The 26,725-nt window shown below is 44.6% G+C and overlaps 1 protein-coding gene across 4 annotated transcripts in view; it reads right to left on the bottom strand.

Annotated features, from left to right (window-relative positions):
• The window catches only part of Spock (secretory pathway calcium atpase), a 54,993-nt gene that overhangs the window by 11,128 nt on the left and 17,140 nt on the right, over positions 1–26,725 (bottom strand). For all 4 annotated transcript variants that reach the window (XM_077685961.1, XM_077685962.1, XM_077685960.1 and 1 more), the window contains exons 7-22: positions 23,271–23,423; positions 20,104–20,172; positions 18,082–18,224; positions 15,506–15,630; positions 15,332–15,429; positions 15,136–15,231; positions 12,857–12,946; positions 12,570–12,674; positions 11,543–11,696; positions 11,297–11,467; positions 8,436–8,584; positions 6,496–6,662; positions 3,939–4,007; positions 3,733–3,849; positions 2,407–2,554; positions 821–916 (exon numbers count right to left, since the gene is read on the bottom strand). In XM_077685961.1, the coding sequence (XP_077542087.1) occupies positions 821–916; positions 2,407–2,554; positions 3,733–3,849; positions 3,939–4,007; positions 6,496–6,662; positions 8,436–8,584; positions 11,297–11,467; positions 11,543–11,696; positions 12,570–12,674; positions 12,857–12,946; positions 15,136–15,231; positions 15,332–15,429; positions 15,506–15,630; positions 18,082–18,224; positions 20,104–20,172; positions 23,271–23,423 (1,950 nt within the window). The remainder of the gene's footprint in view (positions 1–820; positions 917–2,406; positions 2,555–3,732; positions 3,850–3,938; positions 4,008–6,495; positions 6,663–8,435; positions 8,585–11,296; positions 11,468–11,542; positions 11,697–12,569; positions 12,675–12,856; positions 12,947–15,135; positions 15,232–15,331; positions 15,430–15,505; positions 15,631–18,081; positions 18,225–20,103; positions 20,173–23,270; positions 23,424–26,725) is intronic.

The following is a 26,725-nucleotide window of genomic DNA, read 5'->3' as shown; positions in this document are numbered from 1 at the left end:
AAACCAACTCGTATTTTGTCTGCATAGCCCTTTAAGCCATTAACAGCACCAGCCTCACTGCAAATTCTCCAGTTTGTGGCGAGGGTGGGGTTGTTAATAACTGGTGTTAATTGATGAGGCCTTTGGTCATATCAACTGGTGGATGGCACCCTGGGGAGGGTGCCGTGCAATCTGGCATTCATTTGTTTAACATAACTTCCTCTGCCACCTGCTGTCCATGAAAATTCTTTGCTCACGAGCTATCAAGTGCCATTACTGATGATAAACCACAACTATAAGTTGGAGAGGCCCCATTACCATTTACAAAGTTGATGAAAACACGTGCACCCAACCCACTGCTTCATCATTGTACATGATCATCATTACACTGTCAACAACAATGGGGGTCATTTGGCAAGTGAAGCGAGCTGAAACACGTGAAAATTCACAAAAAGTCATCATAAGGAAGGTGATTCAACTGCAGACTATGTGTGCCTTAAAATTCCCCTCAATGCACTGCTTTTAGTCAATACCTGATTACGCATTTATTCTCCTTTGTTTGTCTCTTTTTCATCGCCAATTTATTTTACTGCAGCTTAAAAAGCTACGCGTGTCCTACAGCATCCTATTTCTGATGCCTTTTGCTCCCGATTTAGTTGTTAATGGGGACCAGGATTGTGTAGATCCCACCACTCTATCATGCACACTAGAGCAAACCCCTTCCTCCCAGCCCACACTACACCAAACCGCTAATGCTTTCCTGAAGTCTGCACTAAATTTTTCTTCTCATCTGTGATTTTATAATGCAGGGCTGTTGATATAGTTACGAAACATTACTTACTTGTGACCTGCAGCTCAAGGCGTTGAACATGTCAAAGAAGACAAAGCAAGTGAATGTCATTGTGGTGTCCCTTGGTGTAACAATCTGGTCACTCATCTGAAAGCACGCCAGAAAGAAGCTACTGTCAGGCTGCAGTATGAAATGCTTGCACACCCCTCTGTACACAAGTGAGAAAGAGGGAGGGGGGAAGAGGTCTGAGGCTCAATTTGAATTTACACATTGACAACCACAAAAGCTTCACCCTGATTTGTAACTACTCGAATTAGATTATCTTCATGTTTGCTTTTTCTATTTGAACATGCCAAGCCATAGGACAAAGTTGCAAGAACCAGTTTGTCCGTCACAAAATCAAGGAGCTGGGAATTCTAGCCACTGCAGCCCAGTTGCAGTAACATTCAAATCACATTCAGTTGGCATCCCCATGCCTCGCTTGCACACATGGTGGGCACTAGCCTGGTTTGTGGGGGAAGCCATGCTGGCTACTGGAGTGGCCATGTGTTTGCTAGCTCTCCTGGGGACCATGCAAGGTGTACCACTCCCCCTGTACCGTGTGACTTGCCAATGAGGATGCCAGAGGACGGACCCCACTGATCTCCTGCCAGCACCCTCTCTCATGGAGGAACCCCCTTTCCCCCGAGCCCACTTTGGATATGCGCGCTGATAGCGTGAGGACTGCTTGGATACTCCATAGGCACTGGCTGCAAGGAATACACCTTGTCACCACGGCCACGCTCGTGAGCCTAACAAAGCCCATGCACGATTTGGCAATCTAGCAGAGCATTACACCTCTGCCGTGAGCAACAGTTGTACGCCTGTACCACTTTGGCAATATTTGCTGAAGTGTTGGGGCCTGGCTACAATGCCCGAGTACCCAAATCTGTGCGTGAGTAAGATAGTGCTATGTGGCTAGCACGTCTCGGTAGTTCTTCCTCAAACGTAGCCATTCACAGGCGTATCGCTAAGAGCCTATACTTACAATGCATAACAAATAAAGGGTTGGCCCACAGTTGTAGTGCCTGCCTTTTCGAAACAACAGTGGTGACTATTCACAGCTAAAAACTCCTCCCACTCTTACGTCCATCAAAATCCACATTACTGTCTGGCTTGCCTTGAACAGTATAGACACAAGTACAGGTCACTGGGCTCCACCGTTATACCTCTCTTTTGCATTTAACTTCCAGCAGGAGCTGGGCAAGCGAATTTACGAATCACAAATGATTTTTTGGTGCCACATTCACATGCATCAAATAAAATGTCTTCTGCCAGGTACTTGGTGCCATGTCTTTTACATCCGCGCGGTAGAATTGGCATAAAATTATTTTTTCCAATTTCCCTGCGTAACATTATCCGTGCATTACAGTGTGTTAGAATCGTGCAAATACAGTGCTCGCCTATTCCCATGCAGTACTGTACTCTGCTAGCAGTAGCTTTTTCTGTCTAACAGTCAAATTTCGCACTTTTACACAGAGCAGTAGGTTCTAGAAGGCCTGAGCAAATGTTCTCATCAAAACTCAGAGGAGGCAACACACCCTTAATCAAGTGACAAGATACTGAAAGCGACAATGAAAAAAATGCAAGACGATCACCTCCTTTCTGAAGATGAACAAGGTTCCCAAGATGATGATGAGCGAAGACAGGACCACGTTGAAGATCAGGTCCCTCGTGATCATGGGCTGCTTAGTATTGCGTGGGGGCTGTTTGAGCACGTCATGGTCCACCGGCTCTACACCCAGGCTGCAGGCAGGAAGAAGAAAGGGGGGGGGGGGAGAATCTCAATACACAAAGTATTTTGTGTCTCATACTTGGCATGTACTGCGGAACAGTTACTTGCGGGCACTGCAGCCTAGCACAAGTTTACCAATCTCCCACTTCTTCGACCAAAATTACCTATGCATGACGAGGTTTTGCAGTCAGCAACAAACAAAATTCCATCCCAAAAATGTCACTGCACAAACTGAGGAACTATTGTCCATAACCATCAAAAAATGGTGCAAAAAATTTTTAAACAATGCGGTGTGGTCCCTGCACTTCGCAAATCCTCCTGAACCACACCATTATATTTCACATTCATAAAACTGCGTGGTTAGATTTTAAAGAGAGGGGGGGGGGGAGGGGAGAAGGCAGCATACGAGCATAAGCTAATAAATACACCAGTCTGTTTCCCTTGCAGTTATAAAGAAGGATGAAAGACCTAAACAGTGCTTCTGGCTCACTCTAGAGTGCTCTCCCTCGCAGATGAGTGTGTGTTTCAGCCAAGTTCACAGAATGCAGCTGCAGTCTACAAATGCACCAAGTTCCACTGGACTGTGAAGGGCTTCATAAACTGGGAATGCCATTAGCAATATGCCGCACATTCTGTAGACTTCCAGCTCTTTCAAACAGCACGATTCAGGCAGAAGCAACCACACGCAGACACAATTACCTCACAGTGGCTGCTTGGTTTGCACAGGGCTCAAAGGAGAAACAAATGTCACGCCTACGAAATAACACAACAGACGAACACCTTTTGCAGAACCATGAGTTGGTGTCTTGCTGAAGTTTCATGTTCTGTTGGGTACAAAAATTTAAAATATACTAAAAAATTTGCTTTTCCTATTTATTAAAGTAAATGTTAAAAGAAACTCAAACATCTGCAAAACTGATGAAAACAGCTGGAATAATGAGAAACAAGTGCATCTGTTTATCCTCCCTCCTTGGTGTGTCCAATTTTTGCGCCCCTTCCACAAGCTGCCATTCACCAACTAGCCCAACAGCACACTTCATTTACCGAGAAACATGTCTTGGTGCGGAATAAGCAACCCTGGGTGTTTCAAAGCAAGGCAACAGTGTCTTGCTTGTTACACCCTTTCTTACCATTACCAATAAATCAAGAGCAGACAGTTGCGTAACACATATTTCAAAGACAGCACAACCTTTGAGCCGGTGGGCCATCCATGATGATGTTGATCCAAAGGATTTGCATTGCATTGAGGGGATTCGGAATCTTCATCAGGGTAGACAACGCAATGAGCGACAGCGCAGCAATGCTCCTGATACAAAAGAAATAACAATTAAGCCACAACGTGTTGCAGCAATCACAACAATTCAATGCATGTAGGTAATGAAAATGAAGACATACGTGCTCAACTGGAATGTGACAAAATTCCTGATGTTGTAGAAGATTCCTTTGCCTTCTTCAATAGCAGCCCTAATAAAAGAAAGAAAATCTCAGTCAGTCATCTAACACTGCAAACTTGGAATTGTGGGAAAAAAACAAAAAAAAAGGCTATTAGACACTAGCAAGTAGCAATGGAGGCTACAGGGTAATTATCGGGACATAAGCTTAAGCTGTCACAGCAGAAGTAGAAATATAAGCTGACTTCGAGGTTGTGGGAATCGTGGAGACCTGCGACTCGCGATCCCGAGCCGGTGCGCGCTCGGGGAGACACACGATGAACTGAAACTGGTCTGGCGCATCGCTAGTTCAGCAGTGCCCGGGAGATGGCACAGCCACTCCGCGCGCTGGCTGTGCGAACGTGCGTGCATGGAAGAGAGTGAGATCGGAGAGCCCGCCTGGGTGACGGCGGAACAGCGTGGCCGTGGCAGGCATGTATCTCAGGTGGGGACTGTTGTCGCGCACCGTGAGTGCCTGCCTCCTGTCCGCGATCACGACCGGATGCCGTGATTTGTGAACGCCGTCGAGCTTTGTGCTCGCATGCTTTGGGAGTTCCCGAACAGCTGTGCTCTCATAACAGCGAACCTCACAGGGGCTGCCGTAGGTGCAGGGGCCTACATGGTTGACGTGCCGGGAGCTAGCATGGTGGCCTACGCCAGAGAACTGACTAGGTCGCCCCAAAAACCCCATATATTCCACAAGGTTTAGCCTCATTTTCAATAGCATAGCGTCTACGTTAATTCTGACAACATGCTGCAGCGTTGTAACTTCTTGAATAACTTAATCAATGGGGCTGAAATGAAGGTCACGTATGAAATATGTTAACATATAAAGTTATTGCAATATTTGGAATCTTATTTTTAATTCAGAAAGCTGAGTAACACTGCCAACATGCAAGTTCAACAATTTTTAAAGCACTACATTTTACTCACCAAAGAAGTATGGATACCAAAGCACAGATACCACGTGGCACAGGTGGTTCTAAGACCACGTAACATTTGAGCTTAGAAATGGGCTCACGAACACGTGAAATTTCAAGACATTTACGTGGCAATTCGGAGTAACCGCAATGATTTTATGTTATTTCTCATAGAACCCTAAAAGGCAAACCTCTGCCATGTGCCTCTCAAGGAGAACTTTGCAGGTGGAAGTATTCTTGAAGAATGACCACAAAACGTTTGATCATATAAATTTTCATGGCATGAGGTGCAAAATTTACGAGGCTTTTCTTATCAGTTGTCTATTTTTCACAGTGCATGTGAAGAGCAAGCATATCCAGTTTCATGCACTAGTTTCTAAGGCAACCACAAAAGCCTGCAGAGCTGTGGCCACTGAACACAACAGTAGATAAACTACTCTTTTTCTACTGTATATAAGAATCATTTCCCTTGAATCTTGCCTTTCAAAGGAATTAGCAAGGTGCCACGTTTTTTTAATAGATCCAGGATTCTTCACAAATTTGCTCTTGGAGAAACCCATGAAACCGCCAAGAAACGGTAAACAAACCAAACTTCCACACACTCCCTCAGTGTGGCCTGTGTAGAGTAGTATCCCATAAATAAAAAAACCTCACAAAAGCTCATTTTACTTAAAATATAACATAAACGAGACATTCAATGAAGAAAAGAGAACACGACACGGTACTTCGTTTCCATTTGTCATACGGTTATATATTTAGACTAGCATATAAAAAGGCACAATAATGGTGTTGTGAGAACCTACAAGTCTCACAATCTCAGCGCTCAATACAATTCAAAGAAAAACCACACACACCCCGTGCGATCAAACAACCAAGGCTACACTTCTACCCCGCTCTGCTGGAGCCTGCTCCAACACTAAAAATGGTTTCTTACACTGAACTATGATGTCAATCAACCAGATTTAGGGGAAATACCCAAGGTGGCGTATGTTTCTACAAAGGAAAGTTTCACATCCACCTCAATGCAGCCATACGGATAAAAAGGAAAGCTGTACAGCTTTCTCAGAAACTTCATAGTTGAGGAAAAATTTGCCCTGGTCCAGGATTAGAACCCGAAACCACAGTCTAACCGGGGCAGTCGCTCTACCAACTGAGCTAACCAGGAGGCTAGCAGTTTCTAGCGCGAGAGCAAATTGATCACCAACGCGAAGTGATGGACAGGTGTCAATCGACCCGATTTAAAGGAAATCCCCAAGGTGGAGTAAGTTTCTACGAAGGAAAGTTTGACATCCACCTCACGGCGGCCGTGCAGCTACAAAGGAAAGCTGCACAGCTTTTTCAGAAACTTTGCAGTTAAAGAAAAATTCGTACTACTTCAGGATTCGATTCGAACCAGGATCGAATTATTTTCACTGCGGTTAGAAATTCATTTTGACTTATTTCCCTGCTATGACTGCTTACTGGACAAAAATTAATACGAGTTCCAGCATACGCCACATCTGTTTGAACCGACACACTTTTCTGAGTATTATTTTGGGTCATGCAATGTAGCATTCTTGACAGAAGCAAAAGAGAATCGCTGTTTTTCTGTGGAATACTTACATTATGGTGAAAAAGTCGTCATCGACAAGAATCATGTCAGCTGCCTCTTTGCACACATCCGTGCCTATTTTGCCCATGGCAATACCAATGTCGGCCTTCTTCAAGGCAACCCCATCATTGACACCATCACCAGTCATTCCCACAATGTAGTGGTTCCTTTGAAGAGCCTGAAAGGACATCAATGCATGTTACACCGAATGCTCACACCAGCGGGGCCCCCCACAGTGGAACTGCAGGCACTGCACATGTGGTGTGAGCTAGAAGTGAATACAACACTATCTTGGGCACCTTGTCCAGTAAGAGGCAGGCATTTAAAAAATAAAGCCAATTCCATTATAAGCTAACAATGACGTGAAGACAACAGGAAGACACAATCACTCTGTTTTTACTTTTAATGCAAGGGTGGAAGCAAGCTTGAACATTTTTGAGCAGCAGCTCAAGGAGCAGGCATACTGCCAATCTGCACTGTTTCTGGAGCACTAGTTCCACAACAGTGCAGTTATATTTTGGAACAAATTTCTAGGGTCAACTCCTTTCATTTACTTAATATAAATCTATACCAAGCACACACACATACAAACACACAATGTAGGCACTGTTTATATAATATTAAATTGTTTGCAAGATTACAGATTAGACATGAAATAAAAAGGGGGGGGCGGGGTTGAGGAGGGGTGGCTATTCATGCGATTAAAACATCACAGTTGAGATGACCACCAACTTGGCAAAGAGTGTAAGAAAAAAAAGTTGCAGGGGACCCCTAAGCACATTTGTATGAGATTAGACTGTGAAAGCATTTCTTTCAGCTAGGCTTGTCAATGAGTCTTCTGCCGCTGTTGACTGCATTCCACAACCCCGACATCAGGCTTACTGCAGCCCATTCTGCTGCAGCACTGCCTCCATAGGAGCTGAAGGCAGCACTGACACTGCAGGTGAGATTTCTTCTGATGGCCACACCATGGAAAGTGCCACAGCCAATGGGAATCGAGCGCATGCCAAGTGTTTCTTTGTGCTCCATTTTTTCTGATGCGTGCTATGCAACGCATCTAGCCAATGAGAATTGTGCGATTTATTTTTTACTGATGCCTGCGTCGCTACAGAATCAATGCGAATCGAGCCGCCTGCCAACGGTTAGCTGTTTTGTGGACGCCAGCTGGGTGCATGCTTTTTCCAACCCAGCCAAGTAACGCTTTCACATTTATAATAAATGATAGAAGCTGGTCAGGAGTGAGACAAATAACAAAAAAGTATGTCCGCATCATTCAAGCATCAGGGCTGAGAGGAGCACTCAATCACTTGGTGAAGACCAGAAGACAAGTGAAACGTTTACAATTGTTTACCACGACTAAACATCGAGTTTATCAGCACGAATTTATCTACTCTGACAGCCTAGCTCTATAAGCAGAGTATAACACTAATGCACAGAGCTACCGTCCTAATGTGGCTATCATTTGACATCCCGTTGTTCTCTACAGTGCAACATAACCACTCACAACTTCCAGTCCAGGAAAACACAGCGTTTTCTGAACTTGACACCACATATTGCAGCGCCACCTTGGGGCAGTTTTAGTGCAATAATGCGCTTTGGAGAGGGATGACACAGAAAAAGCTGACCGGCGTGCCATGATGCAAGTGACACAGATGCTCGCCGCCTTGTCAAGGCTTTACTTCTCACCATCAGGAATGCACGAGCCGACATCAGCTGAGATTCACGCAACACTTACAATTAATAAAATCAACAACGCACCCAACAAAACTGCCCATGCCTTGCTCCACTACTTGTCCTGCTCTAAGTGATCCTTGAAACACAGAACAAATGCATAACTGTTCTCAAAGAGCAAATGCTAAATGACGTCCTTCTACCAGACTAGGCTGAAGACTGTGAAGCTGCTCAGTGGCATTTAAAACAGCCGTAAGAAGCATTCAGTGGAACAACAAACCTTGACGATGCGAAGTTTATGGCCGGGCCCTGTCCTGTAGAAGACAGATACGGACCCAATGACCCTTTGCAGTTCACTGTCAGTCATCGCGTCCAGCTGGTCTCCTGACAGCACAAGGTTGCCCACAGCATGCAGGCCGAGACGAGCCGCTGTGCACAAACAAGGCAAGCAAGGTGGTCACATTCAGAAAGGAACACACTTGACTGTCTCAAATCCCTCAAGCAACACTCTTCCATACATGCTTACTTGTGTGTGGCTGTCTCACACAAGACCATACCTTTTACTATATTAAGTGCATGGCATAGAAGCTAGAGTTCGAACAAATAATTCTGTTATTTGTAAGCGCCCCCAGGAGGATCCCAATCACACACTCATTAGCATTTTCTCATACTTGAGCTGACGAGTACAAGATGAACCCTTCCAGGGGGTGTTGGGGGACTGCTGGGGTGTGTGTATAAATCCCTCGGCCTTGTACACGTGGTCGTGGAATCTTTTTTGGGGGGGTGTCAAATTCCTTCTGGGGGGGGTGTTGGAGGAGGGGGGTGTGTATAAATCCCTGAACTCTTCTCAAGAAGCTTAAGGCGACACTAAAGGCCGAGTAACCTTTTGTTTTAACTGACATATCACGCATTTTGTAGCCCACTCAGCTTTTGTTCAACAGGCAACAATGCTTTGTTTGCTGAGAAAGAAATAATTAGAGCTAGCATTTCTCTCTGTTGTGTCCCTGCCCTTTTTTCATGACGTTTCCGAGCACATCCCAAAGCGGCCAGAGTGAGCCGAGTCTGGCATTACTAGCTTCCTAATTGGCTGGGATGAAAGCGGAAGCCATCCCAGCCAATTAGGAATGGTGTAGTTGATGACATTTCAGTGTGGTGGCGTACCGAAAAATTATCCACAAAGCCTCTGCTCTGTATTGGACGGCACAGTTGACTAGGAAGGAAGACATCGGCAAAGCTTTGGTACGAAGGCCCAAGATGTGGTGCCACCTGGGAGCAGGTGTTTAAAATACCTTCGCAGTTGATCAAATAATTTCACGGCCACCTTCAAATAAGCGGCTGCGCACCTACAATTGTTTGTACACGGAACGTTTGGGAGCACTTCAATCACGACGCGCAAGCAGGCATGTCACGTGGTGTTTTTTTGCATTTCGTGGGCATCTTCAATAGCTGAAAAACACAAATACCGTATTTACTCGTGTAATGAACAGTCACATAATAAACGCACCCCAAACTTTAGCCGTCAAAATTAGGTTCTTTTTTTTTTTTCGCTTCGTAATAAACGCACCCCCAACTTTTCAACTCTCCAGTTCCACGAATGGCCGTACTGTAGCTTTTCCACTTTATTCGGTCCCACTGATGATGATCGTGCATGCAACCTAGAGCCATCTCTCGAAGTAAAAACAAACAAACACTCCGGCGCGGTGTCGTGGGACAGTCAATCACAACGATGCTCAGTCGGCTCAGTCCACTGAGTGTCTAGCCCTACTTTTTTCGCGATAGCGTAGTTACTTGATTGCTTTTCCGCTCCTCTTTCCCTTTGTAGTCAGCAACGGGCTGAAATGTGTTACACGGCCAGTTTTAAGTTAAAGGTTGTGGAATACGCAGTTGAGTATGGGAACCGTGCTGCCGATAGACATTTCAGAATTGACGAAGAGAAGCCTTGACAAGCGAAGACGAGTGTAGTTCAATAAAAACGCCATGTGTTTGTAAATTGTGTACGCGTATATTTACTGCGAAAGGTAGGTTATCTAATGCAATATTTTGTTTCGTGGTGGACTCCTTTCGTCACTCCTGAAAAGTTTCCGGAAAATTACCCCGCATAATAAACGCACCCACAACTTTGCTTCGGTTTTACGGGTTCATTAAGCGAGTAAATACGGTACTTAATGGATAGAAAGACAGAAAATGTTTATTCAGACGTTTTGAAAACCGCTCTGCAACTTTCTTATTGGAATTTCTTGCCTAGCTTCGTTGTTTCGAAAGTTGGCTAATTAAAATTAACTAATTATCTAACTAAGAAAAAAACAGAAAATAGCATGACAAACTACACACAAAAGTGAGCAACATGCATTTTGAGCAACATGCATTTGGTTGCGTTGTCTTAAGAGTGCATCGAAATATTTTTAAACTCTGGCTAAGGTTAGGTGAAACACCCTGAATATAACATGTCATTAAGAATGCTAAAAGCCTATGTTTGCTTTATGAAGTATGTAAAAAGTATGTTTGCTTTATGACAAAAATTTCACAAATCCTTTTAATCAAGCTTTTTATTTTGCACAGCCTACTAGTTACTGGAGCGTGCTTGAGAAAGTGAAAATTTCAGTTTTCTTCTTAAAAATCAAGTAGTCGCTTCAATTAAAAAACTATCTGCTTTGATTTGCAACTATTTGAATGTACTAACTGTTTGCCTTGTGTTTGCTTCAAAACCAAAAATCCCTATTCACACACACCTCATACGAGGCATACAACGGTGGAGCGTTCCCACTTGACTCCTCTTGAAGGAATGGGTAGAAACAAGAGGAGAATATGACGAGCGGTGATTCATGCACAGCACCCTCCCCCTGTACGCCTCAACCCCGCTCATCCTGCGCCACTGGAGGAGGTGAATTGTTGACCCGGGGTTCACTAATACGATACCAATGACAATGGCTGTAGAGACTGCCGTGACGAACAAACATGTGTGCGGACAAATTTCTTGCTTGATGAAGCCAAGCGTACATAAAATGATATGCCAAGAAGTACCCACATGAGCACTTGCCATTCATTTCATACAATGACGCTTCAAAATACCAAGATAGCCATAAAAACGACACTTGGCTGGCCTGTGACAGAGGCAGCAGCATTCAAGCACAAGGCACATACCCACAGTACAGGCCGTCTCCTCAGAGTCGCCAGTAAGCATTTTGACATTCACGCCGCTGCTGTGCAGTGTCTCAATGGAGTCCCGCACCCCTGGCCTGGGAGGATCCAGAATGCCCACCAGGCCCAGAAATTTGAGCTGGTTCAGGTTGGTGCCACTGGCCAGGGAGAGAACTGCAGGAAGTGAGTGCAGCCGTTAGTGGGGCCGGTCAAACCTCGGCAGCGCGCAAATTACTCGGGGCCACTTGCCTCTGAGACCTTTGCGACCCATGAACTGGGCCTCCTTGATGTACTGAGCCGCGCGTTCGGTCGTTATGGGCAATGGCATGCCATGGCCACTGTAGTGCGTGCAGTGGGCCAGAATTTTTTCCAGTGCCCCCTTCACAAAATATTGCTCGTGCTCCTGCATAACAAGGCACAGGCCAAACACTTCAGTGACATGTAACCTTGGCCAAGAGACCAGTATGCTGTACAGCACGTGGAGGCCCACCCGATGACGGATAGCACCCCGTAAGTGCATCTCTACGAAGTGCACTCTCAGGTTTACACCAAAACAAATGTGGTGAGAGGTTCATTCATTGTTTGGCTATGCTTGTGCCAAGTGATGCGGTGAGCTAAAGCCATGTTCACGAGAAAATGAACTGCGACATTTTGGACCGCTCATTTGTCCTCCTGTCATTATTGTCATTATTGTTGCTTCCAGCATCTAGAGCCGATCTTCAGGTAAAATATTTCCACTCAGTTTAGAATGAAATTTGCAGATGCCAGAAAAACCATTTTATAAAAATCTGTTTTTGTTCTCCAGATTTCCACCATCATATCTCCACTTTTATTTGGCTAAGCAGATAGCCGCCACATTCTTCGTATACCCTAATTTGGTCGCACAGTGGTAGCATATGAGCCTAGCCCAATGTTTCTGTGGCATGGCTAGGACACAGCTACACGTCTCTAATAATTTTATTAGACTATTCAGGTACATAAGTGTCTGGGAGATGTTTATTCCTATGCAGAAAAGAAGTGCCACAAACAAAGCTGTTTCGAGTGAGTGAAGGAGGTAGGTTTCTTAACTAACTCATGCAGTGAATAGCCATCGTCAGGAATGACTGCTCTTGGTACTTTTCTTTTTTACGTTCCCAATAGTAGCACTAGCCAGAACAATGCACAGTTTCCAAGTTCCCGATTGCCGCTCCATCCTGTCCCTTCACATGCAACACTGCTTAGCACTGCTGAAAGGAGCATCTGCCACAGAGTTAAAAAGAGAAAAGAGCAAGCTCACCCCGCCAAACTTGGGAATGACCTTCACTGCCATCATCTTATGTTCAGAACTGAAAGGAATTTCTTGGAGCCGCACATAGTGGTTGCGCACATCGTAAATTCCCATCTGGAGTTGAAGCAGGAGGAAACATTGAAATGTATCAGCTCAGTAAATTACTTGTACATTGGGATTCAGGTTAGATGTCAACGCAAGTACTGCAAAAGAATCCCAAGACTGCACTTGTATTTAAAAACATTCATCTCTATAATAAAACTACATATTAAATGAACATCACATGCTTTGCCTACCTTGTGCGCAGCTGCCAGCAAGGCACCTTCTGTGGGTTGTCCCCTCAGCTCACTTCCCAAAATGTCAGCGTTATTGCAAATCGAGCCACACTGCCAAAAAATTGAAGACAGCAAACAAACAGAAATGAAACCAGCTCTATGTACATTACCAGCTTCGCAAATAAAATGATGATGATGATGATCTTTCCTGCAGATAGTACAGGTTAAAGACACTGGTCTCCTTGTGCAACATAGTAAAGATAAGTACTATAGATAAGGGATTTTAACACATTCAGAGCACAAGGAACAGCTATAACACTTTAAAATGCTAAGGAGGGAAGGGAGGGGAGAACCGAGGTTACGGATCATCGCAATGAGAGAAAAACCAAGGTTACGGATCATTGCACTGAGAGAAAAACCAAACTAGATACATAAGTGCATCGACCAAGCAGGAACTGGGCAGTCAAGAAGTGTGAGTAGGAAAGTTGGGACTGGGGTGTGACATGCATTGGTTCAGTGATCGCAAAATTTTAGCGAGCAGTTCAATTCAAGGTTTGCTGTAACGGAATAGACAAAGCATTAAAAGGCCATTACCCCACCCCCCTCTCCGTGCTATCACATAACAGGCATTCCACTGTTTCATGATGCCATTTTGCCTGTTGAAGACACTTCATATGTTGTGGTTGTGTGATGTTTGCAGATGCTACAGAAACAAACACATCAATATCCAAACACAAAAACAATATGCTGATTCTCACTTGAAAAACAACTATCTGAGGAACATAAATGCAGGGTGTTTATAGAAAAAAAATGTTTGCCCTGAAATTGCTACGAACCACAGATATATATATATATATATATATACAGAAAGATAGGGCAGCAGTCTACAACGCCAAAGGAGGCATAGGGGCGTGGTTAAACTCTTTTCTATTTCACTACGGTTAATGAAGTAAACATTTTTTTAATATACAGAAGAAAGAAAGAAAAACACGCGCCCAGAGTGGGGACCGAACCCACGCCTTTCGATTACATGTCGAATGCCTTACCAATTCGGCTATCTGGGCGACTGTGTTCTCCTTCACTTTCTGGGCTATTTATATTTTTACTAGAAGTGTATCTGACGCTTGAGGGTGGTAGCTAGCGCCACTCTGACTACACGGGGAGAAAGGGACCTTCTTTTCAACCCCCGGGGCGTGACTCGAACGTCTACAGCCTGTCATGAGCGGGTTACTGGCGGGAAGCCCTCTTATGCTACCTGGGCATCAAGGCTGCCAGAACCGAGACCCTCGCTATGCTTTCGCAGAATAATATAGTAAGGAAATGAGGGGCTCGTTGAGGAAAATACAGAAAGATAGGGCAGCAGTCTACAACGCCAAAGGAGGCATAGGGGCGTGGTTAAACTCTTTTCTATTTCACTACGGTTAATGAAGTAAACATTTTTTTTAATATACAGAAGAAAGAAAGAAAAACGCGCCCAGAGTGGGGACCGAACCCACGCCTTTCGATTACATGTCGAATGCCTTACCAATTCGGCTATCTGGGCGACTGTGTTCTCCTTCACTTTCTGGGCTATTTATATTTTTACTAGAAGTGTATCTGACGCTTGAGGGTGGTAGCTAGCGCCACTCTGACTACACGGGGAGAAGGGGACCTTCTTTTCAACCCCCGGGGCGTGACTCGAACGTCTACAGCCTGTCATGAGCGGGTTACTGGCGGGAAGCCCTTGTTCTGGCAGCCTTGATGCCCAGGTAGCATAAGAGGGCTTCCCGCCAGTAACCCGCTCATGACAGGCTGTAGACGTTCGAGTCACGCCCCGGGGGTTGAAAAGAAGGTCCCCTTCTCCCCGTGTAGTCAGAGTGGCGCTAGCTACCACCCTCAAGCGTCAGATACACTTCTAGTAAAAATATAAATAGCCCAGAAAGTGAAGGAGAACACAGTCGCCCAGATAGCCGAATTGGTAAGGCATTCGACATGTAATCGAAAGGCGTGGGTTCGGTCCCCACTCTGGGCGCGTGTTTTTCTTTCTTTCTTCTGTATATTAAAAAAAATGTTTACTTCATTAACCGTAGTGAAATAGAAAAGAGTTTAACCACGCCCCTATGCCTCCTTTGGCGTTGTAGACTGCTGCCCTATCTTTCTGTATTTTCCTCAACGAGCCCCTCATTTCCTTACTATATATATATATATATATATATATATATATATATATATATATATATATATATATATATATACATAATTTGTATAAAAAACTTTCGGAGGGGATTAGGTGCAGAATGAATAGTAAAAAAACACCTCACCTCAAGCAGTAGCCTCATCGAATCCATTTGAACATCTCTGTCTCCTGGTTCAGTAAGGATCACATGGCCATCTGCATTGTACCCTACTCCAGTCACCTGTCAGAAAGAACAGAAAGACAATGTGGATTCTTCGCATGCCCTGAACATGGTGATCTGACGCAAGACGAAATGGACATGAATCGCCCGCACACCCTACCTCAGCGTGATACAGCTCAGACGTCATGATGCTGCAAACGGTCATTTCATTTTTTGTCAAAGTCCCGGTCTTGTCCGAGCACACTACGTTGACACAACCTGGAAGGAGTTTCCAAGTGCTGAAGGATGCTTTGCACAACCTGAGCCCCGAGCAGACGGGTGAAAGGGTGCCCACCTAGAGTTTCCACGGTCGGCAGCTTCTTTATGATGGCCTTGCGTTTGGCCATGCGCATCACTCCCAGGGCAAGAGTGACCGTCACGACGATGGGCAGACCCTCCGGGATGGCCGCCACAGCCAAGCTTCAAGGAGAGAGAACGGGGAGGAGCGCGTCACCTCACGCTGCACTGGTTTTTCCCCTACGCACACAGAACACTCAGACTGCGTGGAAAATTGCACATATTGCAGATATGCACCGAGATGGGGGACAGTTGAGGTGGCTATAGTTTTTATGACTGCTCCTACAAGGCACCACTATAGTGTTGCTCAGAATTAGTGACATGTTCTCAGTCACACAAAAAATTACCTATATAAGCAAAACCTACAAAAGGTAAAATATTTGCAGCCAAACAAAGACTGTATACAGCCTAACCCACTTATAACAATACCTGTTATAACAATATATTGGACATAACAATAAACAATTGCGGCACCATCAATTTTGTTAAATGTTATAAAGGTAAAATAAGCCACTTATTACAATTGTCATTTTTCTTATTATTGGCTATAACAATTCAGCCTGATGGTATGAGCCTATGTAAAATATAGTACAGTGGAACCCCGATAATACAACGTTCAAGGGACCATGCAAAAGCGTCGCATGACTGGGGTGTTGTATGATCGGGTTACGGTAAATGCTGCCCTAATAGATGGTATCACCCGACAGGTGGGCTAAGAACTTATTTAAGATACTGTATTTAGCACGTTCTCACGTCATTTGCGAACCTTTAGTTAAAATCCCTAGTTTTTTAAAAGAAAGAAATGCCTATTTTACACCTTCCTTTTCTCCACGGCGTCTGCGTTAGCCCACCAGCTGCCGCCAGCCATGCACCATGCATCACGTGACCCCCATGCTGTTCGGCGCTAGCCTGGGTCACCATCCCTGTGCCTTGCGCACGTGAGATGAACTGGTAAGGCTGATGCGACCAAACACATTGAAAGGGGAAAAGGCGAATGTGTGAAACTGCCAAGGCCAAGCGAAACGAACGATTGTATGAGGCGGCGATGGAAAAAAGGTGACAAAGAGAGGAACAGAGTGACAAGCACAGCTTTGAAAGACAACCATAAGCAGAGAGCACAGAGAGGGGGAGAGAAAGAGCAATGTGAAAGGGAGAAACTTGAATCGAGCGGGCAAGGAAAGCGGGTGTTGGGTTGCGCCGTATGTTTTTTCACGCTCATCAGCTCAGTGGTAGCTTCGAATTCGCGATGCCGTGGGCAACCTGTCTGGACTTCGCGACTTCTCGCAGTCAGTGCGTTGGTGTTTGTGTGGGGCCTTCGAAACAGTGCCCGCCAGCTTGCTTACGTCTCTTCAGCAAGTGGTCTGCCCCGACTGCGAACCTTTGCACATCAGGCAGCGTCAAACGGGGGTAAGAATAAAGAAAGGTTGGGCCGAGACGGCGAAGCGGTGTAAAAGATGGAAAAAACGCCGGTTTATCCCCACCTGGCTCTGTCGCATAAAGCAGACCGCGTGTATCCGAGCATTGTATAATCGGGGTTTTTAATGCATTGCTTCTATGGAGAGTTTGCCGGAACTGCGGTGATCCATTGTAAAAAAAACGGGGGATGCAACATCGGGGTGCCACTGCATTTGTAAATCTGTGAGATATCACGGGTGCATTGTGCGTGACTAGGCTTGACTTTAAGCAGGAAACAAGTTGCGGCATCTTCTATCTTTACAACACTAAGAAAAAATTGGTGCCGTTTATGTATCCACGCTGTTTATGTAGCCTGAAGGAAGAGATCTCCTGCATGCCCCTCTTATCTCCTGCTGTCAGCTGGCCCAGGAAATAAGAGAGGCAGGGGGCACCTCTTCAACACTGTCTATATTAAAATAAAGCAATAGCGGAGTAAAGGCCACTGTTGATTGCCAAAGTTGGCAGAAAACAACATCACTTTAGTAACATGCAATCTGCCGATCGCTAAAAAAGAAATAAAAAGTCCAGGATTTGATGTGGAGACTTCCTTTTAGTCAAAGACTGTGGTCTTTCCTAGGGGCCCTGTGGAGTTGGTTGGCACCCGCATGGCTCAGCCTGGGTGGTCGAACATGCAGTTACATTTGTTTTGTATCTATTGGGTGGAAACCACTAAATGCTTTCAAAAAAACGTTTTCTGCCCAACCCTGTAATAACAATTACTGGTTGTAACAATGACTTTTTTGTGGCACTTCAGTATTTTTATAACTGGGTTAGACTGTACATAAGCAGTCTGCCTCAAGGCACAACAAAATATGCCTACTGGTGGTCTCTCCTTCTTCAATTTATATCAATGCATACCTACCTACCTATGCATTCTGCATTCCTTTAATGAAAAAGTTGGTTCTATCGGCATATATCCCAGGTCTCGGATGATGCCTCACAATAAACAGAAAGTGATTGTGGGATTCCATTAATAAAACATATTTTCTACTTCGTCTGAACGTAAGGCACAGCCCTCCAAGCAGGCTTACTAAATGACCATAGCCATTCATCATTTGACCATGCAGAAGAATGAAAAGCAAACAAAACAATACGAGTGGGGTGGCGGCTGCAGCTGACCTGACACCAATGTTGAACATCTCAAGCAGTGGCCTGCCCTGTATCCAGCCCAGAAGCATGATGAGACCAATGATGCCGAATGAATAGAGAGACAGCTGCTTGCCCAGGCTGTCCATGCTCTTTTGCAGTGGCGTTTTCGGGGCCTGCAAGGAAGGTCACGACGACACAAATCTCACTGTTCCCCCTCCTGCGATGCCCGCGGCACCTAAATGACTTCACAACAAACCCATAATCATACGTGCCCTATGCCGATCCCATCGAACCTGCCAAAAATCCAGGCTTTCACAGCACTAAACCTCCGGCCTAAATAGACACAAAATGCTAAAAAAAGTCTGCCTGATGAAGAGCCCATGACACCTTCTCAAGTGTATTGCCTTCAGTTGACAAAAAATGCAGCTTTCGTTTCACTCTTTACACAGGCTTCAGAAGCGAAGCCTTGTGCCGTTCCAAAGTGTAACTGCAGATGCAGGAGATGATACAGACTCGACAAACAATGAGGAGTGAAGTTAAACAAATGCACCAGGATATTTCCCGAAGCCACTGCATTTCATTTTTGAAAACAGATGTAAACAATGACTAGGCAGGCTGGGTCAGAGTTTTAGGGTGCACATGTAATGTCCCAAGTTTTTTAGGCCAACTTGCATGCACTTGATAAGCGTCCGAAAGCGCCCCTCCAATTTAACTACTGTCCACTCACAACTTTTGGCTATGACGGCATATTCCAAAGTTATGAGGCAGCATTTAACACACTGAGGGCATAAATATTCAACACTTAAATATTTCGTGAATAGTGTTTTTGCTGCTGAATGCAACTCACAGTGCAGTTTGTCAGTTCAAAGTATTCAAATTTTTCGAGGAAGAGGAATAAATGTTTATAGAGCTGTAGTCATCCGTTGGTGGGAAGCCTCCTTAGTCCAAGAATAATGGGGGAATAAAAGTTGGCTCTACCGCACGACATGCCCCTTTGGGTTCACTTTTTTTCACAACGCTGAAGCCGTGCACAAAGGCCTAACACGTGTAAGCCTTGTGTCAAGAAAATGCATGCTAACTCTGGTGTACGTCAGCCGAAGTGGAATGCTACCTGTGCAGAATTTTTAAGCCAAAAAGAAGTTTCTGTCAATATAGCAGCATGAGTGAGGAATCAAGAATTTTTACCAGTTGGCTTGCAGCAAGGTCACGCCAGCCACCAACTAGCATGCCTAGCCTTTTTTCAGTGACAGGAGGGACCAGACAAAAATACTCCTTGCTTTCTTTCACAGCAGCACACTGAGGAACCCACATTTCTTCACTGCCGTGTATGTCAAACTTTGTGTTCGACTGTTTTGCCGTCGTCTTATTTTTCAATTTCCTGCACCATTTGCACTGTTTGCATTCAATTGGTAGTCCCAAATTTGATATATATCCACCTCCACTTTTCTCTACATAAATTATGCCTTAATGAATTCAAATAGGAATAAAATAACTGTGACATTTACACGAGCTACATAGCATCAAATCCCTTTGAAATCTTGTGGCTTTGTCACTGGGCCAGTTCAAGAAGATGCCTATTATTTTAGAAATTAGTTAGGGCTCTAGAGCGCACAAGCTATCGGGAAATAAAATGCATCGCACAATGCACCCAGAAATGAAAGAGTGACGTATTCATCTCGGTGACCCTTCTACAGAGCCAGAGCAATTGCTCCATCAGTAACAGCCAGGGACTAGGGGCCTGGAAAGGCAAACAGTACAATCAGCCAAGGCTAGCTTAGACTCCCTTACTACCGAGATGACATGAGAAGAAGGCGAACGCTAATGGAGCAAAAGGCCTAGACACATGCAGCAGAGCTCTCTGTAGGAAATGTGCTCGACTTCCCTTTCCTCAATATTGTTTCTTGAAGTACAGTACACTGCCTACTAAGTGAAATATATAGTTAGCTTTGCTTACGCTACATAACAAGCAAAATGTTTTGAACAAAGTATTGCTCTTTTAGAGAGCCTAACAATGCAATTTGTCACTCAGTGGAAGATTAAACTGCACCTTACCTCTTCTGCTTGCATCATTTTGAAGATGTCCCCAAACTCAGATTTTTCTCCCGTGTTTATCACAATGCCCTAGAAGACACAAGCCAGGGTGAGTGTAGCACACTAACACCACCACCTGCCATCAAAGAGCACACATGCAAGGCAGACTGCTCAATTCCACGAGTACTTCTTCATAATAGACACTGCTGGGATGCAAAAGCAGAGCTAAAACAGGGGCTAGCTGCTTGTTCACCACTTATTTGACTCATTGCTTGCAAGTACCAGCAAAGAAAGAACAAAAGAGAACACGTTCCCTGTTTCTCGCCTGTTCCTTTTGCCTAAAGCTTTCTGATTTTGTTGTCTAGGTCTTTGTAGGTCCCTTGCACACAGCACGTCAAAACAGAGATGAAGACGGCTGCTTCATTTTAATAAAAGGAATGCACCACAAATAAATGGCTCCTTTCACTAATTTTTTCATTTGATATCTGAACACCGAAATTATGAATTGATACTTTTTTCAAAATGTTATGATATGGGCCAACATAAATTTAGGGTATAACGTGCGAAAAAAAAAAAAAAAAAAAACACCTGAAGTGGTAAGTTATAGACCATTCTGAACCATCTGGGAGTCTTTATCTTTTAGAAAAACCTTGCACAAGAGTGTTTGTGTATCTAATGGTCATTTATAAACTTTATGAATTTAGTGGTCATTTATGAACAAATAATACAAATAATACCATCTATGCATCATGAAGTTTAACGTTTTGTAACCATATTAATATACAGAATCTAACAAAGATTACTTTCGCTTCGCCGTTTGTTTAGCACATATTTTTTGATTTCATACTGTTTGACGGTCATCCAATATTCTTCATCAGGGCCACTTTACTAGGACTAATAACTAGCAATACTGCCCGATTCAGAGAACATCAAAAAACATATTATCTTGCATTGATGCCCAGCACTTGTGAGTATATTTCGTCAAACATAACCTCTGAAAAACCCACATAGCCATTACAACAAGTGTCGCATGTACCGTGCATTTATCGAAAGCATAAGAGTGCGCTTTGGCAAAATTAGAAAGAATACTTATCATCACCACCAGACCTAACAAGTTGACCCCCACCCCCAGCCCCTTCTAACACACAAAAAAAAAACCTGGGTCCACCCTGTGTAGTACGTAGCCCGCCATCGGAGAGAGGGCGCGCCACTGCGAACGAGCGTGCGTGCCTGACGAATAAACAAACACTTTGGGTCTCGACTTCACTGCGTGCAGACGTCTCTTTCCTGCGCTCAGCTGGCCGGCTGGCCGCCAGTGTCCACCATACCCGAAGAACACAACACACCCCTCTTAATGTGTCAAAGGTCTTGGGGATCAACTCAGTGAAGCTGCATGCCAATGAACAACTCTACATGTTTGTAAACTTCAGTTAATCTCCAAGAAATCTGCATCTAGCCAACAGCTCCATGCCAGCATTAAGCCCGATTGTTTCAGCAGGAGGGCTGTCCATTGCAAGAATGTCAAAAACTCCAGCACGAGAGCACTTGACACTCCAATGAAGCACAGGCACGACAGTCAAACCATTTAGGACGACCTTAATTGACCAAGTCTACGGGAAACCGATCCGAAGTACCTGCGGGGAAAGCTAATGCCGACGAGCAATCCGCATCCAAAGGCAACCCCACCTTAGTTTCTGCCGTCACCAAAGCGAAGTCCAAACTTGCGCCCTCGAGAGTACCACCCATAGGGTGCCTTGACATCCCCAAGGATCAACTCGAGGAAGCGCAGCGTAAGGACTCGACCTTGAAAAGTTGCTTCCGCAAAACGAGCAAGATGTTTTCGTCCAGAGAAGGCAACCGTTACACGTTTCTTCATGATGACAATCTTTTGTACCGTTGATACGAACTCGCAACCGGCCAGACATTCCAACAACTAGTAGTCCCGAAACATTACCAGAAACAGGTTCTCGGATTGGCCCATGAGGACATCAGAGACGGTACCCTGGGGGTATGGAGAACAACAACCCGCAATCTGGAAAAATTCGTTTGGCCGAGGGTGCGACGTGACACCAAAAGCTTCATAAGATCTTGCAACATATTTTGATCAACTCCACTGACGAGCAGAAGTCCAGGAACTGTTCACCAGATAGGAGACAGGGATGTCCTCTGTGATGTCCCTTACAGTAGCCGCAGCTTCCGCATAACACCAGATCGATACAGGTTTGAGAATTAGGGGGTATTTGTCTATGCACAGCATAAAGAGTTGCTAATGCAGCATGAATGCCAGTTACTACCATTCATAAGCACGTGAATAGGTTTTCGCTGACATGTTTGATTTATATTTGCATTTAGAAGTTTTGGCGTTCACCTGCTTGTCTGCTTTCACTGAATTAGCTTGACCCGAGTGCTATACTTGTGACTTTCTCGCCTGAGAAACTTGTGATTGCCATAAGTGGAATACCTGTGACTTTTTCTATTTAGACTTCTGGGAAGAACATTGTTTTTTGGTGTTTTAGTGCCCCCTACCCTACAAACTCCCCGACCCTCTTCAGTGATGGGAAGCACGAGTGAATAGCTCTGCATGGCAAAATTATCAAAAACGGGGGGGGGGGGGGGGGGGGGTCATTGTGATGATGTGGCCAAAAGACGAAGACAAGCAGCAAAACCACGGGCAATCCCCAACGGAGAATGTGCCGCAGAGCCCGAACACAAAAAAGAGGACAGGTGTATGCAGCGGGCGGAAGGTCTACTATGGAACACTGTGGCTGTGAGCAGTCCTGGGAGTGAAGACACCACTGCCATGCGGGACGACCAGTTTGACATTTCGCTCGGTGCCCGGTGTGGGCGCGGCCACAGTTCAAGTTTGCAGGAGTTCTGTGCTCCTCGCAGCTCCAAGGCCAGCAGCCGGGGCCCGGGCCCGCATCACTCCTGACGACGAGAGCGACAACGGGACTGCGCAGCGAACTGCGAGGCGAATATAATCCTAATATAATCGCCTAATATTTCCTAATATTAGGTGATTATATAATATATATATATATATATATATATTTCCTAATATAATCCCCTGCGTAAACTTACGCCCGACTACATGTCTCAAACCCCCTGAAAGAAATCTAACGTGGCCCACCCCTTCCCGAGTATGGTCAAATGACCCAGGTGAAACGATGGCAGGTGGCCACACTCACCCTCCCATTGCCATAGCGAACAAGGGTGCCCATAAAGGCCAGGTTGCGCTTGGAGGTAATTCCATTGCCTGGCTTCTCCAGAGGCGCTGTCACCTTGGCTGCTGGCTCAGTTTCACCTGTGAAACTGCTCTCATCAATCATGAGATCAATAGCCTGCAGAAAGGAGCAGAAAAGCATGTAGTATCGCGGACAGTAGGTTCACCATTTTAATCCCAAGTAGAAGCCACAAAAGGTTACAGGACATGCTTTGCAAACCCTCTGCTTTCCTGTGTGGTAAGAACAGATTAAATAAATAAATAAATAAATAAACAAATAAATACAGATTTCAGGCAGAACGAAGACAGTGCTGCTTCTTCATCAACACAGGTGTAAGAGGTTGGCATAACATAAATGCTAACATAACTGTGAAGATGCTGTTCGAAAAAACAAGCAGCCACATAAGCAACCCCAATAAGCATTACATAGGACAATAAATGCAACACCCCACTTACAAGAAGTTAAAGCTTATTAGAGGCAATTTTTTTATTAGTATTTAAACTACTCATCTTGGAGATGCATGTCTTGAGTGAATGTACAAATTACTGTAATTACTAAACTTTTGTTAGAATCTTGTGCACTAGCCTACAAGTTGTTCCCTCATGGCTTGAAAAATCGGAAGCAGCTAGCAGATAAAAACATGCAAGTTGAGGTGGTGACAGAATAGGTAGGCCCATAATAATAATGGTGCAAGACTATTACAAAGCTGCATGGCACAAGGCGTTGGGGCTTTGTTAACAGTTAAACCCTCTCAGTGCCCCGAAATTGAAAAAAGAAAAGGAAAAAAAGAAAGATTAATCTAAGAATGCAAAAATTTTTTTTAGACCAGTTTTCTGAGGAGTGGGGGAGTGGAGGGAAGCAAGGGGAGTTTTTACTTTTTTCACTGTTTTTTGCAACCCAAGCATACTAGAACTTAGTTTTTGTTTTTTATTGAAAATAGCCATCTTCTCTCATGTAAAAGAACAAAAAATTACAATGCTTCCAACGCTCCATGCGTCAACAACAAAGACAATGGCGACAATTATTATGGCGGTCTGCAGTTAGCTTTTTGGTCATCCATCAATGCGTGCCGTGACAGCCTTGAAACTCTGCTCTGCCCTGGCATTTAGAAACAGCATCAACCAGGATTAATTCGCAGCTTCCCACCCGCCCAAACCATGCCCACTTACACTGTGCCTCAAATGGCTTGATGTCTCTTCGTGACAAAGAAGGTTTGCCGACATGAAGTACCTCCCCAGTGCTTGTCGCAGTACAATTTCATAATGCTCTTAGATTCTTTTCATTTGCAGGCACTGTGGTCACTATAATGCTGGGCTGCATTCAACTTCAAAAAACCTGCTGGGGTTTGCCAACAAATGCTTCGTGTTTAAAAAAACAGCCTTCACCAGGGGCGCCGGAACGGAAAGTGCAGGGGGAGCGATGGCTCCCCCTCTTTTAAAAATGGGGGAGCTCGGCTCCCCCAGTCAAGACGCACCTGAAGACTTCTGCTGAGACCGAGACAGCTCCGGGAAAGCTAGGTTTATTTGCAGACGGCAAAATCTTAAGGACCAGACGATATTTAGTTGAGATGCCGCTGGTGCTGGACACCAATTAAACGAAATTTTTCGCTTCTATAAATGCCCCCAATTTAAAAAAAAAATAGTGATTTCGACGTTGCCCGTCTTCAGCAGATATATAGTTAATGCTTTGTATGAAGCATTTGACAAGCTAATCTTGCGTCTTGATGCCTGCGGTATCAATCAAAGGTTGGGTGGTATATTGGCTTTGCCTTCTGTGTTGGGCTCATGATACTAGCCAGCTCCACTAACAGTACATGAGCAATATCTGTTTACGCTAACTTGGAAACTTTGGTTCCCTATAGGCGCCGCTGGCACCAGTCGCACAATCACTCACGCTCTAACAAAATGTCAGCAGAGATATAAGAGTGTGGCTATATATTACGAAATATGAATGCGTCCGTATCGTGCCACTGCAATTTTCCTATACACTGGCACACCAGAAAATCAGAAATATCGGTACAGGACTAAAACAAATGATCCGTTGTGAATACACGTACTCTAATAAACTCATTGTTAAATTTCGCCTTCCCTAAATATTACAAGTTCATTACACAGGCCTCCCAATACACAATTCAATGCTTGGCATAACTTCTTTTTCAACTGATCTGTGTATTTTACTCTTTTGCTTTGGAAATATTCATTATGGAAGCCTTCATTCATTATGGTAGCATGAACGTGCATGTTTCGTAGTAGGTTCGCGGTTAGGAGGCATATAAACGTGCAGCAAGTCTGCATTGCTCTTGCACATTTATTTTTATTTTTTTGTTTATTTGTATGTACACTGCTTTTTGCATTGATAAATAAAGGCACGGAATCGTGCGTTCTACCGTTTCCTTGCGTACCGGGCATAGTCGCCGTGCAGTCCCTAACTGGCTTTTTAAAGAAAAGCCAGCTTTACGCTGTGGGTTTCACAAAATGATGGTGATAAGCGAAGGCACGTCAAGCGACCCAAGGGGGCAAAAGAACGCTCTTCGTGTTTGAAATCGAATCTGGGTCCCGCCCGTCATGAAGCCGGCGTCTACCCGACTGCGCCATTCCGACACGGTCGAAGCATGCAGTGCGGATTTTGGACATTCACTTCAACTCGGGTAGCATGGGAGAAAGCTTCGCGTTTTAACCATCTTTCTCCTAAGGAGGAGGAGTTGATTTTTTACTGTGCTCTCCAGAATCTGCGATGTTGATCGAATACTCCATTTTGTATCATTTGGTGTTAAACTGGTGGGTCGATTGTGTATCATAGTCAGTGTACTGCCACTGTATAGCCCCTGCAGAAGTACTCAAAGAAAATTTTTGACAATTTTAATATTCAAATGATGATGATGATTATGACAATGACGACGATGCGTGGTAGCATATATTTTGCTCCCCCAGGGGAGAAATGGTTCCGACGCCACTGGCCTTCACAACGCAAAACCACCACAACTACCTCCCAAGGTAGCTCATCACTGGCAGGGTGCGCCTCAAAAAGCCATGACGCGTTAACTCATGATTGGCAGCAAACATTGATGCATCCTTTGTGCAATGTCGGCAGCGGTTAAATTAGGATTAGCAGCTTTGCATGCATCAGCACAGCAAAAGAAAAAATTTTGCAGGGTGGCAAATACTATTCCAAATACCTGTGAGATTTCTGTAGATACATAGCCTCAACAATGTACTTAATGGGCGTAAATTTACATCTTCTTGATAACAAGGTGCTCACTTTCTGTCTAAGCAAGTTTCACTTTAGTGGGCTTTCTGTTGAGGTCCCCTGAATTTCCTTGAAATCAAACTTCGAAGTATTTCAGACTAAATTATGCAAGACCTGCCTCACGAAAAATGCCCGCGAATGGCTCACAGTAACTCCAAAAAGCAAACGTAGAG

The sequence above is a fragment of the Haemaphysalis longicornis genome, unplaced genomic scaffold (assembly GCF_048455015.1).
Source record: "Haemaphysalis longicornis isolate Haplotype H1 unplaced genomic scaffold, Haemaphysalis longicornis Haplotype H1 scaffold_1, whole genome shotgun sequence".
In the NCBI taxonomy this organism is placed as follows: domain Eukaryota; kingdom Metazoa; phylum Arthropoda; class Arachnida; order Ixodida; family Ixodidae; genus Haemaphysalis; species Haemaphysalis longicornis.
This window is presented reverse-complemented; position numbering and strand designations above follow the sequence as displayed.